We start from the raw sequence: 14,431 nt of genomic DNA, 5'->3' as shown, positions 1-14,431 counted from the left end.
GGGTGACCTTAGCTACGAGATATGGTTTAGAAGCTATGAGAGATGGTTTAATGTTTTGTTGTAGCTGTGGTAACAAGGGGACGGTTGGACTATAGATGATCTTGTAGGTCCTTTCCAACCTTGGGTTTCTGTGATTCTGTGACCTCAGGTCTCTCTCACTGCTGCCTTATTTTTCTATATTTGTTTCATTTTGAAAAAAGCAGATTTCTGGTTCTTGTGGTTGCAAATAAGCCTCCAAAACCTCAAAAAAAAAAAAGTGTGTGTGTATAAACATATATATGTAGCTGATGCTTAGGTGTTTGTTGTAGTCTTGAGAGAACGAAGTTATTTTTCAGGGACTTGAAGTTCATATTTTGGGTAATAAACTGAGATGTGTAGTGATTATAATTGTAATGACAACTGTGCTACTTGTCTCTTTCTTCAAAAACTGTTCAGAGTAGATAAAATGGTTCTTAGGGGCTCTTAGTTTATCACTTCAGCAGCTGCCTTGGCTTCCCTTTGCTGCCTTAGGCCCTGGCGAGCTCTTGTTATACTATGTGAAGCACTGCTGGCTCCTCTGAGTGCAGCTCGGTGTGCTCAGAGCAGACCCAAGGAAGGTTGGGTGCTGTGGCTGAAGAGCACGCAGGGAGAGGTGTCCAGGTTTGGCTCCATGAACCCAGAGAGGGCCAGGAAGGGGAACCAAGAGTCTGCATACGTGTCAGAGACTGAGAAGGATTTACCTCCCCGCATTTCCAATTGCTTGTTTTCTATCTGGGGAAAATCCCTTTTGACAGCCCAGGCGGTGAGCTTCTAATTCCTGTCTCCGGCTCATTTTTCACTTCAATCCCTCAGCGAACGGATTTTAATGCTTGATGGATTCAAACGAAATTATTTCTGTTCCTGTAGCTTTGTAAAAGCCTCTAGGGTGTGTGTGTGTGTGCACAGGGGAGGAGGGATGGCGCTTGTTTTCGTTACACTCCAATAAGCCTCCTCTCCAAGGGAAATGTATTTCATTTATTCATTTAGGGATATCTTTTTGGTGATTCCTCCCATTGCTGTCCTTCTGGCCCCTTGCTCACAGGAGGGCCTGTCAAAGATTTGCTGTTCCAAAGGGGTGCAGTGTTCCAGAGCAATGTTTCTGTTGCAAGCAGGGATTCCAATAATAGGGCCAGAGTGTGCTTCCAAGAGTAGCCTGGGGAGGGAGGAATAACTATGGGAAAACTTTTGTCTTCTTCAGCTCTAACTAGGAGTGAGGCAGCTCCGCAGGCTCGGGGATGGGGTCAGTGACTGAGGTGGTGTCTTGGTAATCATTGGTCTTAACATCAACGTGTTGTTTGAACATGTGTATAATGCTGCTGTTGTAATGGAGAAGTATTGCTTTTATTACAATTTCGAGCCTCTTTTACCAGCAGAAATCACTGCAGGGAACCATGCAAGGGCTCTGCCTGCGTAATGCTCTGTAGGCAGTCAGAACTGTCTGCTGCTTCTGCTGGGCATCTTTCATGGAGTTCCTGCATCTGAGAAACTAAATTGTACTTAAGAGCTTAAAATCTCATCATTCTACCCAGGACAAATCATAATTACAGTAACAATTAACGAAGCAGTAATTCTAATACGTATGGCTGTAATCAATCCTTAAAACCAGTGTGCTGAAGATCTTCATTGTGTTATGGAGGATTAAGGTGTTGTGTGAACCTGATGATGTCTCTCAGTGTATGAAGCCAGTGCTGCTGGGGTGTGCTACGCCATTTAATGAGACTGTCTCCACTGGGTTGTTTCAATTTACAGCCGCTACCAAGTTGTCACTTGCTCGGGCAAGAAAAAGATGTAGTTCCTGGAGATGGAAATGTATTGTGTGTTCTTCATCACATGCTGCCTTCTAGGGCAATCTCATGTATCCACAGGTTCCTGTGAACATTTGTTTGGAGCTACTGGTTTTCATCATAACTGCATGCTGTGTCAGTCTCATAGGACTCGTGGATCCTGGGTCTACTGCTGTTGCTTGTAGGTTTGTTCTGTTTGATGTCTCTCTTCGTATTTTTATACACAGATTTCATATATACAGTTTTCAGTGTAGGTACTCCAAGTCTCATTTTTTGTTCTGTTAAATACGTTGCTTACAGGTGAGATGCCCTGTTTTGTTAGTGTGATGTTCTAATTGTTATTAGCTTTCCCTGCAAGTGCCCCAAATTATACATAAAGCACATCTTGAATTTTTTATTTGTAAATTCAGGAATTATTTCCTTAATCTAGTCAACACATTCTTGTTTTTAATTGTATGTTTATTTTAATCCTGTCAATAGCCTCCAAGCCTTTGAACCAAGGACACTAAATTGAAACACACGACACCAGTTTTAGCAGCAGTTTCTCCATAACTCATAACTGTTATCTTAATGCTGGTGTGTTGTTGTTGGGATGAGGATGATGGAGACTCGAAGTTATCTGTAATGGCAGAATGCATCAGTACCACTGGGAAAGTATCACATTGGGTTGTTTTCTTTCACTTGCCTCTTTTACTTAGATGGTGACTCTGAAACCAGTAACTCTTTCCTATGTTGGCTGGCATCTTTCAGCTGGAAGATCCTTATCAAGCCTTCCCTTACATTTCCTACAGTACTGCCTTTTCCATGCATGCTGTCAGTTGCTCAGGTCTGCCATTCAGCGTGCCTTTGGCACTGCAGAGAATGGCTTTAGCCACTATCTTTGGATGCTTTCCAGTCCCCTATTTACTCATACATCTAGTCCCTATAATCCATTAATGGTGAAAGGCTTATCAGTGTAAGCTCTGAATTTTACCTTAATACCCTTTGCCCTCTGATTGTTGGTTTTTTTAATTGCATATCAGTCTGCTTCTATTATCACTCACTTGTGTCCCGTTGTCCAACTTCATAAATGCTACCAGCCTGAAAGGAGATGAAATGTTCATTTATTATTGCAGTGCTGAAGCTTTTTTCCTATGAACAGTTTCCTTGAGGTCACAACACAGTGATTGTGTCAGTGTTGTACAAGCCCAGCTGCTGCTTACAAATTCATGACATTTCCTGCATCTATATGCCAAGCATCTTCTTGGTCTATGCTGGTTGTTGTAGTGCTTGTTTGAGTCTATGGGATTTTTCTCTTTGTGCTTGATGTACTCTATTCTTTGTACTGAACATGATCTATTTCTTGTTATATTTTGTGTTTTTCTTGTGTTTGGATCTACCCTATGCCCTATATGGGAACAGTTGACTGCCATAGGTTGCTTCTTTGGCCTTCTATCAGCCTGGAAAAGTCAGAGGGAAAGGATTCAAATTTTCAGCACAAATCTCAAGAGAGGCCCCTTAAGTTCCCTTTGAGAAGGTAGGAATCAGTTTCACACATACGTTTGTTCAGTTTTATATTACTTTTTTACATTCATCTAAAAACATTCCTCACTTCCCTTTTCCAAGCAGTGCTCTGTCTCATCACGTCAACAGATGTTTAAGGGGTTTTCACAGTCTCAGTTGACTGGAACATCTTAAGTGTTTCAAATGTCTCAAAATGATCAAAATTGAGCATAATGAAAACATAAAGCTTCCTTCTGATTTGCCTGCCTTTTTTTCTGACACATGTGGCTTTCAGATAAACACGGACTTGTAGCGTATACACATACAGTTGAATATTCTCCTAGTTGCATTCTGCGTTTCCAGACTTTCAGCTCTTCTGGGCATCTTCCTGGCTTTTTTTTCCATTCAAACATTCTCTGGCATCTTTTTACTTCCAATATCACATGGCATTCCTTAATTCCTCTGCACCCAAAATACTTTAAAAATTATTCCTTATTAACAAGAGTTTTCCAGCTGTCTCTTCTTAACAGAACAAAGGCTTTCGCTGTACCTGTGAGTCTGGGCAACTCAGCCACCTGAAGGTATGGTTGTGATGGCTGTGGCCTGGGAGGGAACACTCTCCAGGCACATCCCTGTCAGTATAAAAGGTATTGGGTGGGAATGCAGAGGGGTCAGTCCCCAGGTCTTTCCTTAAGGAGTTTTCCTCAAAAGTAAGAAGGATATTCTTGAATATATTGACCTACAGTCAGTATGATTGGCTCGATTACCATATACTACAAAATGATATTCCTGTAGGACAGATTGAAAGCTGGCAGGTAACGATTCCCACGAGAGCTGCAGGGAAGTGGGCCTGGACTTGTAGCAGAAATACCCCCAGGACACCACCCGCAAGAGAAAAACGTGCAGTCTCCAGAAAATAAAACTAGTAAGACACAGTTTATTTAAACAGCATTCAGAGCTGTGGTGTTGCTTCTTGGCCAGTGCACAGGTAGCAGCAGCTGAGCAACAAATACCTTGTGTTTAAATTCAATTCTCACTTTTCTGAGGAAAGCCAGTGCAGCTGCATAGGTGTAAATGAGCAGATGCTTTCTATGTTTGCAGAGACACCTGCTGTCAGTGTGCACAGTGCTGAGCAAGAGAAGCTCTTCTCCTTGTTTCCTGTCTTTTGCTGCTCTGGACTGCAATCTCTGCAGAACTTGTAGTTGCTATTATTATTATTATTACTATTAGTGATACTGCAGATCTTCCCCCCTTCCTCCATGAAGCTGTTTCTGCCAGGTCCTTTTCTGCTGCATTTCATTACAGCCAAGAAGATGGCTTTGACGTATGCATTCCTGCAGCTCTCTGCTAAGTCCTAATCTTTCTAATAGCTGGAGGTTTTCAGTTTGTCTTTTATTAATATTCTGTCCTAATTGTAAAGCACTTCAGCGATATCCAGAAGCCTGTCTTATATAACAGCCTTATCCATACTTGAGTCCTTCAGAGCTGGAGTGTCGAGAAAAGACTCCGTTTGATCTGCATAGTCTGTCGTTAGCCCTCATGACTTTAATGCACAAAGCTGTTAGAAATTAACAATACATTTCAAGTATTTTTAAACATTTGACTTTACTAGAAAGAGTATGACGTGCTGCCATGCACAGTTCTGAGTGGTGGAGTTAGAAAAGTCTCTGTAAAGTCTTCTAGGAGCCTTGTTATGCAGCTCTAAATGAGCTGGAAAGTGGAAGAAGCTATAGGATAATTAAAATGTTTCATAAAGCTCCATTATTAATCAGATTCTATGCATTAGGGTGTTTTTTGTTTGTTTTTTTTTTTTTTAAGCCAGGCTAATAGATGTGAGAACCTAAAAACTGGGAACTGCTTTTTTCCTTACTGTGGATATCCCAGACAGTCGCTATCATTCAAACTAATTACTTAAGCTATTAATAAGGATGCTTTGTATTTTTTAAATGATAAAAATTAAACAATCTCAGTCAGAAAAGAAAGCAAAGGTTCTTTACCCGATGACCAGGGATCCATGCAACGCAGCTGAAGAGCTCACCTGTCCACAATAAGCAGCTGTAATCCTGTGATCCAGGTCCCACTTCAGAAAGAGATCATTCCCTTCCATCTCTCATTTATTGTGACTGTACATAGACTGTACATAGCCTGCACAGGCTCTTGAACAGGTTTGCTATTACCTAGGAGAGCTAAGATCATCTGCAAGTGGAAAAATAATTACTCTGAGTATTCCTTTGCTGGTCACTCTTTGGCTAACTGTCTTTTTTGACTTGAGACCATCAGAGAGAAGCACTGCTTTCACTGCTGAAACCACATCAATCTTGCTTCAATGGTTTAAATGGTATTTTCTTCTAGAAATTGCACCCGGACCTCCACCTAAATGAGCTTCCTGCCTGCCTTGTGCTTTACCTCCACCTGCACAGCAATGCCTTCTACATGGATGTGACTGTGAAGAGCTGATCATAGTTTGGCAAAGGAGATTTCTGATTTGAAAGAGGTGACATTTGCCAACTGCAGGCACATAAAACTGCAAAGCTAAGCCAGCTAAACCAGCTTAATTGATTGTGTTGCTGGCTGTGTGAACCAGGAGACTGTGAGACTCAAAAGTGGCACGAGGGAAGCAAACAGGGTAAGGAGTAATGCCAGGAAAGGAGTATTCATTTTTAGCAAGTCTGGAACAGGGAAGGCCCAGTCTCTGGGCTGTGGCCATACCTGCTCATATAGGAAGCTCATATGTATTTGTCCCATTGAGCAGCAGGGTGTCCACTGTATCTTCTTCCATGTTATGTCATTTGGAAGGCAAGGAATGGATTAGGGCATCACCTCTGTGCTCTCCAGCTCTGACAGCTGTGTACTGACAGAGTGGAGCTGTAAGCGTGCTGATCCGTGGCCTCATGGAGCATTGTAGTGCAGTGGTCTCTTGCTTCCTTCTGGAAACCTTCCCCTCCCCTGCAGTGATGCTTGCTGTAACCTAGTCTGCCTACAGCCCAGTCCTGTCTCTGGTGAGCCCTTTGTTTTCATGCTGTAATGTGTAGTAAGCTTCACTTTTTTTCCTGCCCATTCTCTTCCTCACCTCTGTTATCTTGCTCCCTTCCCTCTTCCTTCCAGTAGTTCGTTCTTCCCATCTTCCTGGGGACTGTTCTTTTGTTCCATCCTCCTTTCCCATTCCTGTAGCTTTATTACAGGATCACACTTCAGCTTTTCCCCCTTCAAAACTATCTGACTGCAGAATGTGACCTCGGGTCCATCTGCCCATCTCCTCCTGACAATCACAAAGGGAAGTTCTCTGCTTGCAATCAGGATTTGAACACTGAGATTACAGCAAGAACCATAATGCCTTTGTAGTGCTGTTGGGATTATTCCTCTCCCATGGAGTAAACCCTGAAGAGCAACACCAAGTCTTCAAGCAAACAGAATCTCCAGCTGTCAGTGCTTCTGCTTCCTCTGGAGGCAGACACGCTCCTGTCCAAACACAATATGCTGGCAGACTGATACTTGGCATCTTTGTCTATTGAGACATGCCATGTTTCTGGAACCTTTTATAAGTGATAGAAAGATAATAAAGGGAGAGGTAGGCCATAAATCCAGGCTGTCCAGTTCATTGTCTCTTACGGGTCAAGTTCCTGGTTAGTGTCTTGATCCTCAGCTTAGATTTTACAGTTCTTTGGCAGGTTTTTTGTGTGATATCAATTTACTTCAGACAATGATGTTCTTGCTAATGCAGGTGACAGAAATCAAGAATGGAAAAACTGGTACTGAGGTAACTGCTCCAGAACATCAAAATCTCTGTGCCTTCCCATTGGTAATTTGCTGGAGGGATTTTTTTCTTGGTCATTTCATTCTCAAACTCCTTTTCTGGGCTTTTGTCTCTAACTGGAATTGAAATACATTCTTCTGAGTTGAGGGTAGACAGCACAGCCCTTGTATTCTCTATTTTAACCCCCAAACATTTTCTGTACATAAGTGATTCCTGAAAAGGAACTGGCCAAACCCTCCCCCCACAAAAGGCTCATGCATTTGCTCCCATGCACATCTTTTCTAAGGAAAGACAGGGCTTTGTACCTGCAGGCAGTGCTGTATTTGTGAATGCAGGAAGGAATCAGAGCCAGTCCCCCTGCTTGCCCAGGCTGCTCCTCACCCCAGGAGCCCTAGCTCTGCGCTGGGCTGCAGCTCCCTCTGCCTCAGCCTCTGGCTGGATTGCACCATTCTGACTTAGATTCATCTCTGGCAGCAGTGAGTGTGCATGTTACATAATGTAATCTTTGTGTCTTGAGGATTCAGGCCTGTCCTCTTTTGTGCTGCCAGATGGAGGAGAAGCCGTGTGCTCTCTGGAGAGATGTCCCTGTGTGTCTCGCTGCTCAGCCACGCTGGAATTATGTGTTTCTCTCTACAATGGGCCGCTGCTGTTCCCTGGCATTTGGCTCTGGGATAGCTGGCGTTTTAGAATGTAGTGGATGCTATACAGCCACTGCATCCTAAAATTAATTTGCCTAGAAAAGCAGATTCACAAAGAAACTCAGAAATGGATTAGTGAAGACAGTGTGGTCCAGGTACTCTACTCTGAATGGCTGGGGCTCTTTCCCAGCCGAAGCCCAAATGTCAGGGGGTCAGGGACAACCAGGTTTCTAGCTCTTGTCATACTGTCTCATTTCGTAGTTGTTTCAGCTGCTGCCATTTCTCTGTTGCTCTGTTCTGTAACATGGCTCTTGCCTGCATTGTTCCTGCCTCTATTATTCTAGCTGCTCCTTGCCCTGATCCCTGAAGTGCTTTCCAAAGTGATAAATCACACCTGAGCGATTCCCTACTCACTAATGAAGCATCGTCTCCAAATTGTGCAGTGCTCAGTTGACTGAGACAAAGAACTAAACCCACCTGTGGGCAGTAATACCACTGCAGTCCTCAGGAATAGCTCAAAAGACCCCAGGGCGGGTGAGGGCAGCACTAGTCAGGGCCAGGCAGGACTCACCCATCTGAACTTCCATACTGCAGCACACTGTCAGCAGGCTCCAGAAACGGCAGCTTCCAGTGTTACAACCCAGCACAGTGAACTTCCCCAGGATGGGGTGGTGTTAAGACATTCTCATTTCAGCCTCCTGCTGCCTCTGGGCTTCCCAGCAGGACCCCATCGGCTTCCATGGCTCCAGCAGTGCAGCTGCTGCAATGAGAGCCAGGGCTCACGTGCAGCCAGCCATGCTGCCTCTGAGCAGTGCTTCTGCACTGGTGATACCAAACAGTAGCAAGCCTCTTCTGGAGATGAAAAAAGAACAATCAGCACTTTGCTTTTAAATCAGGAGCTGAAATGATGCTGCATCTGTGAATTGCTGCTCAACAAATATCCCCATCATAATTCCCATCAACAGCCCCATTCAGCCACCACGCCAGCTGCTGCCAGGGGTCCCGGGCAGAGGGGCCACCAGCCTCTCTGCCATCCTGAGCATGGACACGGTGCCTTGTGTGGAGTCTGTGTGAGCTGCTGTGTATCTGGTGCTGACTGTGCAGCAGAAGGGGCAGCGGATGCTGATGCTGGACTGTGGTGTAATTTGCTTTCTGTGGCTGCTTCAGCCTTCCCGGTGCGTGTAGCTGTGCAGGCCACGGCAGCAGGGCTGGAATGGAACCTCAGGCTGCAGAGAAGTTGCACTTTGGTTGTTGCACTGAAGTCTGTGCCACTGCATAGTAAGTGCTGTGCATGTGCCAGCGAGAGCAGAGCTAGCATGAGTAAGCTTATTATGTGATAATCACACCTTCATCTTTCTGGGTACGTAAACTGCTGAGGTATCCAAGTCTGGCAGTGAGGCACAATCACTGTCTGAAGATGAGCAAGAAGCAACCGGGTCCTTCCCTCACCAGGAACATATGTCTGATTTGACACCATTAGCCTTTAATGTTTTTAAACAGAACATCATTACTGAACCACCTGTTGGCACTTAATTACCTGCGTCTGATGACAAAGACGGTAAAAAAATCTGCTTTTTAGATGCAAGCCCCTTCGTTTGTCTCCCCTTTCCCGATGTGCCCCGGCGAAACCTCTGCGCTCATTTGCTCGTTTCAAAGGCTGAACAAAAACTTCCCGAGGGCTGCGAGTCCTCCCGGCTACACCTGGACGAGCGCTGGGCGCTGCCCCATAGCGCCGGTCCTGCCCGCGGCCCCGTTCGGGCCGGCGGAGCACCGAGGCAGGGCTCCGGGCCCCCTACGCCCCCCCCCCCCCCCCCGGTGCCTCCCGACGGCTCTGCAGCCTCCTGCAGGGCTGTCCTCCCGGTGCGGGGTGCCGCGCTCCTCCCCAGGGTGACGGGGGATCCCCCGTGGCCGGGCCCGCACCGCACCCCGCGGGACGCCGCCTCCCGCTCCCCGCGCGCTGCTCCGGTGCGATGCTCCGGGGCTGTTGGCGGCGGTTCCCCCCCGCCACGCTCCGGGGGTTGTGCGGCCCTGCGGCCCCCTCCCCGCCGGGCCCTGCCCGCCCGCCGCGCTGCGGGAGCGCCGCCCGCCGCCTCCCGCACTCCCGCACTCCCGCACCCCCTCGGCGGCTCCGCGGCGCCGCTTCGCGCCCGGCCCGAGCCGGCCCCGGCGGGGGGGAGGCCCCGGCTCACCTGGCGGCGGCGCGGGGGGAGCCCCGGCGGGGGACGGTGCCCGCCAGCCCCCGCGGGAGCGCCCCTTCCGCGGCCTTTGTCTGCGCTGTCACATGGGCCGCGGTGCGGGATTTAAGCGGGGCTCCGCAGGACATGCCGTGAGCGCCGCGCCGCAGCCCTGCCCGCAGCGGCAGCGCTCCGCCCGGCCGGGGATGCGGTTGTAGCGGCCCCGCGATGAGCGGCTCCTCCATGGCGAAGAGCGAGTCCCGCACTTCGCTGCTGAAGGCTGCGGGGAGCCGGCGGGCGGCGGGCGGGCAGCACCAACCGCAGCCCCGCGGTGGCCGGGCTCGGGACGGCAGAGGACGAGGCGGGCAGGCGGGCGGGGAGTGCAGCCAGGAGGGGCTCCCCGGGGAGCCCAGTGCCCGCAGGCCGCTCTGCCACCCGGGCGCCCGCGAGGACGGAGCGAGGGGCGCGGGGAAGCTGTCACATGGACGGGGGGAGAGCCAGCCCGAGCCCGCGGAAGGAGGTCCGAGGAGAGGAGGCAACGGCAAGGAAGCGGCCAGACCGGCCCGGCAGCACCAGCAGCCCCCGCCGCACGGCAGCCACGGTCACCCCCAGGACCATCAGCAGCTCTCAGACAGGGATGGGGAGGAGGCGGAGGAGGACTTTTTCCTCAGTCACAGGCAGAGGTCCAGCAGAGAGTCCCTGAAGCTCTCAGAGGGCGCCTCGCCTCTGTCCAAATCCAGCAGCAAGTACTCTACCAAGTCCAGCGGCAGCGAGCGGTCGGTGGAAGCGGACCCCCTTTTCCACCAGCTGCACCCCATGCTCAGCTCGGTCTTCGGCCAGGTAAGGGGCGCGGAGCCCCCGCCGCCTCCTCCTTCTCCCCCTCTCTCGCCCCCATCCTCGTCCCTCCTTCCTTCCTTCCCTCCTTCCCCTCCTCACCCTCGTCCCGCTGCCGGGCACCGACCCCGGGGCGCATCCGCGCTATAAACGCGCCGCTTCATTCCCGACCGGCCCCGGAGCAGCCGGTACCGCCGGGGCGCTGCGGAGCGACCCCGGCAGAGCCCCGCTCCGCCCGCCGGGCACCTCGCTCCCACCGGGGCACGGCCACGGCCCCAGGGCGCTGTCGGTGGTGCTGGCGCCGGACCGTGCTCTGCCAACCGCCGGGGGAAGAAGTTGCGGCGCTGCCGGCGGGGGGTGAGAGCAGGGAAAGCGATTTTTGGTTCTTTTTCCCCCCCGCCACATACACACAAAAAAGGAATATTTACTTATTGGATTCTATCTCTCTGGCTCCCCGCCTTGCTTTGCTGTATTTGTTTACATCTCCTTATGGTACATTTCTGTACGATCAGCGTATGAATCATTTCTGATGGCAGAAGCTGTCAGGAGAAGGTAGTGGGGAGGATGACAAAAAAATCCTGACCCAATTCCGAAGCCTTCCCAATCACTGTGTTAGGATGGAACAGATGCTTTCGGTGTTTGCGAGCGCTTTCGGCACAAAGCTGTCATTTTTAGCTGCCTCTGGTAGTGGGATTAGCGGGCAGGGCTGTTACCCTTTAGAAATGAAAAGGCAGAGGGAAACTGGCTTGAAATTTTCTTTTGGAGCCGTTTAGGGATGTTACTGGGAGATGTAATCTACAGAAGATTAATGTAACTGCAGTCTCCCAGAAGCACAATTATAGGTATAAGGCAGCAGCCTGGGTGGCAGCTCTGGAAGTGGTCGATTAAGCCAGAGTTAGGATTTGTGGGTTTTATTGTTGTTGTTTTATTTTATTTTATTTCATTTTACTTTTTTTAAGTGGGTTTGGGAGGCTTTCAGAATGCCTTTTCAGATTGAGATTACAGAAAGAACAAGGGGGATTTTGATGACTTAAGGGACGGACGTGACACACCTCTCCCTGCTCATCCTGCTGCCAGGACGCATTGTCTACTTCTGTTCATCTTGACTTCTCCAGAGCAAAATCAAACCTCTGCTGTTCTCGGCAGCTCTGCATCCTCACTGACAGTCTGCTGCATGTGAGAGTTACGGTTGTGTTTACTCCAGAACGAGGCAGAGGTGTACCAGAAATAGATGAATATTCTGTAGCAGCAATAAGGAGGGCCTTGTGAGTGCTGTGGTGCCCCGCTGGGTCACAGCAAAGGGCACTGTTTGGAGATCTGTGGGCTCAGCAGTGCCTGGGCTCAGTGCTGCCTCGGAGTTCTGAGCAACATGAAGATGCATCTGACAGTAGATTGGAAGTGTGAGGAGCTGCCTGTCCCCAGAGAGCCAGCACTGCCACCAAACCCAGGTCAGGGCTCCTCCCTGACAGTCCTGACTGAACATGCCGGTCCTTACCTGCATTGCTGCTTGCATTCCAGTGCCAGGACACACTCCTGAGCACTACAGACTTAGCACAATTGAGTTCTGGCCTCACACAATGCTACTTACAGATAAGAGACACATTCGGGCTTTTGGTCTTCCACTCACCACATAGCAACAGCACTGAGAAACAATCACCAACACCTTTATTTGCGAGCGTAATATTATTTATTCCCATTCCTCCCCTTATTCATCTCTCACTTTCTTTGAAGCAACGATGAGAAAGTAACCATCTAGTGGGGGCTTAGGAGTGGGATGTAGTAGGGCTGTGCAGGGATTGGTGTGTAGAAGCAGGGGAGCTGCAATATGGGATGTGCAGGGAGCTGTGTGCTGGAAGGGAGATGTGAAGGTTTTGTTGCAGCGGTATCAAATCCTCAGCTGAATAAAGGCTGTGGGATCAGAACTGGAAAATTCTGTCGTGGAATTGAATGATGGAGATGTTGCTGCTGTGAGTGGAGAAGTAACTGCTGTGTGTGGAAGTGTGAGGGGTGTCTCAGGGCTCAGGAGGGCTCACACGTGCGGGAGCCCTGCTTGGAACTGTGGGCACAAGCACAGAAGTGCCCTGGACTGCAGCACGAGGCTGCAGGTGCTGTAACAGCAGCCAGCTTCATGCTGCAATCAGAAGAGAGCAAGGGCTCAGAAGACGATTCATTTAATCCAAGAACTTCTTTCCAGCCCACACAGCCCACTGTGCAACAGTTAAAACAGTAATTTAGCAGTACACGTAAGGAGGGAAGCACAGTGGTGCATGTCTGCAGCTGTGATCCGGCAGCACCGGCGTGTCTTGTCCCAGCCTTACAGATGTGGAGCACTGTCCTTGTTCCTGCATGGTGCAGATGCAGACAGAGGTACAATCAGATCTGCAGAAGACATTGCAGGGATGACTTCACAGAGGATGTCACTGCAGTCAGAGCAAAAAGGAGCAGCCCGGAACCGCAGGATTCAGTCTGAGGGAGGCAGATTTGTAACTGTGCAGGAAAAAGACGGAGTGAAGGCAGAAGTGCCGTGTTTATGTAACTGGCACAGCAATATAGTGCACTGTGGGTGTGTACTCCGGGAGAATGCTAGGATACAGCCAGAACCTGGGATGTGCTGCTATTTTATTAATTGCTCTCGTGTAATGTTGGTGCAGCAGTGTCGTGATATCATAAAACAGCCACACTCATTTAGCGCTACCCCAATTAACAGACGCAGGGGCACGTGGTGACGTGTTGCTCTAAGCCAGGATGTCATCTCAGCCTGATGAAACGTTCCCCCGCTGGCTCGGGGTTGCAGCAGCAGCAGCAGAGCTGTGGAGTTTGCAGCAGGTGAGCGAGCGGCGCCGCACAGCTCTGAGCAGAGCGAGCACTGACAGCACAGCAGCGTGGTAATGTGATCCTGTGCAGAACAGAGATGTGAGACTGGTGCCATGCGGCAGGAGTTTGGCAGTGCACGGATGTGGTAACAGCGTGCTGGTGTAGTTTGACTGAAGAGTTTAGCAGCCTAATGAAGCAGTAATACAATATTCCAGATGGGAGCTGTTCCATACGCTGGCGATCACTTTTGGCATGATAATAGCAAAGGGTTGTGCCGGTCTGACAGCACCATCCCGTTGTAACAGAAGGCAGCAAAGGGTGGTGTTATTACTGTGCTGTTATTACTGTGCTGTTATTACTGTGCTGCCCTTCCGGTAGCACGGCCGTGAGTGAGCACAGGGACGCTGCCACCAAGCGACACAACGACTGTGTGCCGTGTGAGTACGGGCTGGTTGTGCCTCCTGCGTGGCAGCGGGATGGTGGTGGTGGCTCAGCCCAGCAGTGAGAGCTGGGCAGTGACTCAGTGATGGTGATGCAGCTGGTGGGAGATCTCTGTGATCTTGCAGCAAAGTGGGACGGGGGCACGAAAAGGAGCGTGGGGAGGAGATAATTCCATTTTGGCCTGTAGCAGGAGGGTGCTGGAGGCCAAGCAGTAGAGGAGTCATGTAGCAATAAACGTGCTGTCGCTGCTGACACAGTCCTATGGATGGCCATGGTGTGCAGTTTCACAGCGGGGCGATGCCAAGTGGCAGCACACCCCTAACAACAGGGAGCAGCAAGGCCTCGTTGGCAGTGATAACAGTGAGGTGGCAGCCTGGCTGCAGGATGGTGTTATTAATGTGACAGCAGCACTGAGGGTGGGAGGGCAGTGCAGGGGCAGCAGGGACTGCGATGCAACACTTCTATGGCAGCACTGCAGGGCAGCAGTGACGC

At 49.7% G+C, this 14,431-nt stretch overlaps 1 protein-coding gene across 3 annotated transcripts in view; it reads left to right on the top strand.

The window, feature by feature from the left end:
* The first annotated feature begins 1,448 nt into the window (after nt 1–1,448).
* CABP1 (calcium binding protein 1) overlaps nt 1,449–14,431 on the top strand; it is a 33,839-nt gene continuing 20,856 nt past the window's right edge. For all 3 annotated transcript variants that reach the window (XM_032447795.2, XM_085556179.1, XM_085556181.1), the window contains exon 1: nt 1,449–10,690. In XM_032447795.2, coding sequence (XP_032303686.2) covers nt 10,079–10,690 — 612 coding nt within the window. In that variant the 5' untranslated portion in view covers nt 1,449–10,078. The remainder of the gene's footprint in view (nt 10,691–14,431) is intronic.

Source organism: Coturnix japonica, chromosome 9 (genome assembly GCF_054131305.1).
Source record: "Coturnix japonica strain WE chromosome 9, WE-NBRP24, whole genome shotgun sequence".
Lineage (NCBI taxonomy): Eukaryota > Metazoa > Chordata > Aves > Galliformes > Phasianidae > Coturnix > Coturnix japonica.
The sequence above is the reverse complement of the archived record's forward strand: the minus strand, read 5'-3'. Positions and strand labels throughout refer to the sequence as shown.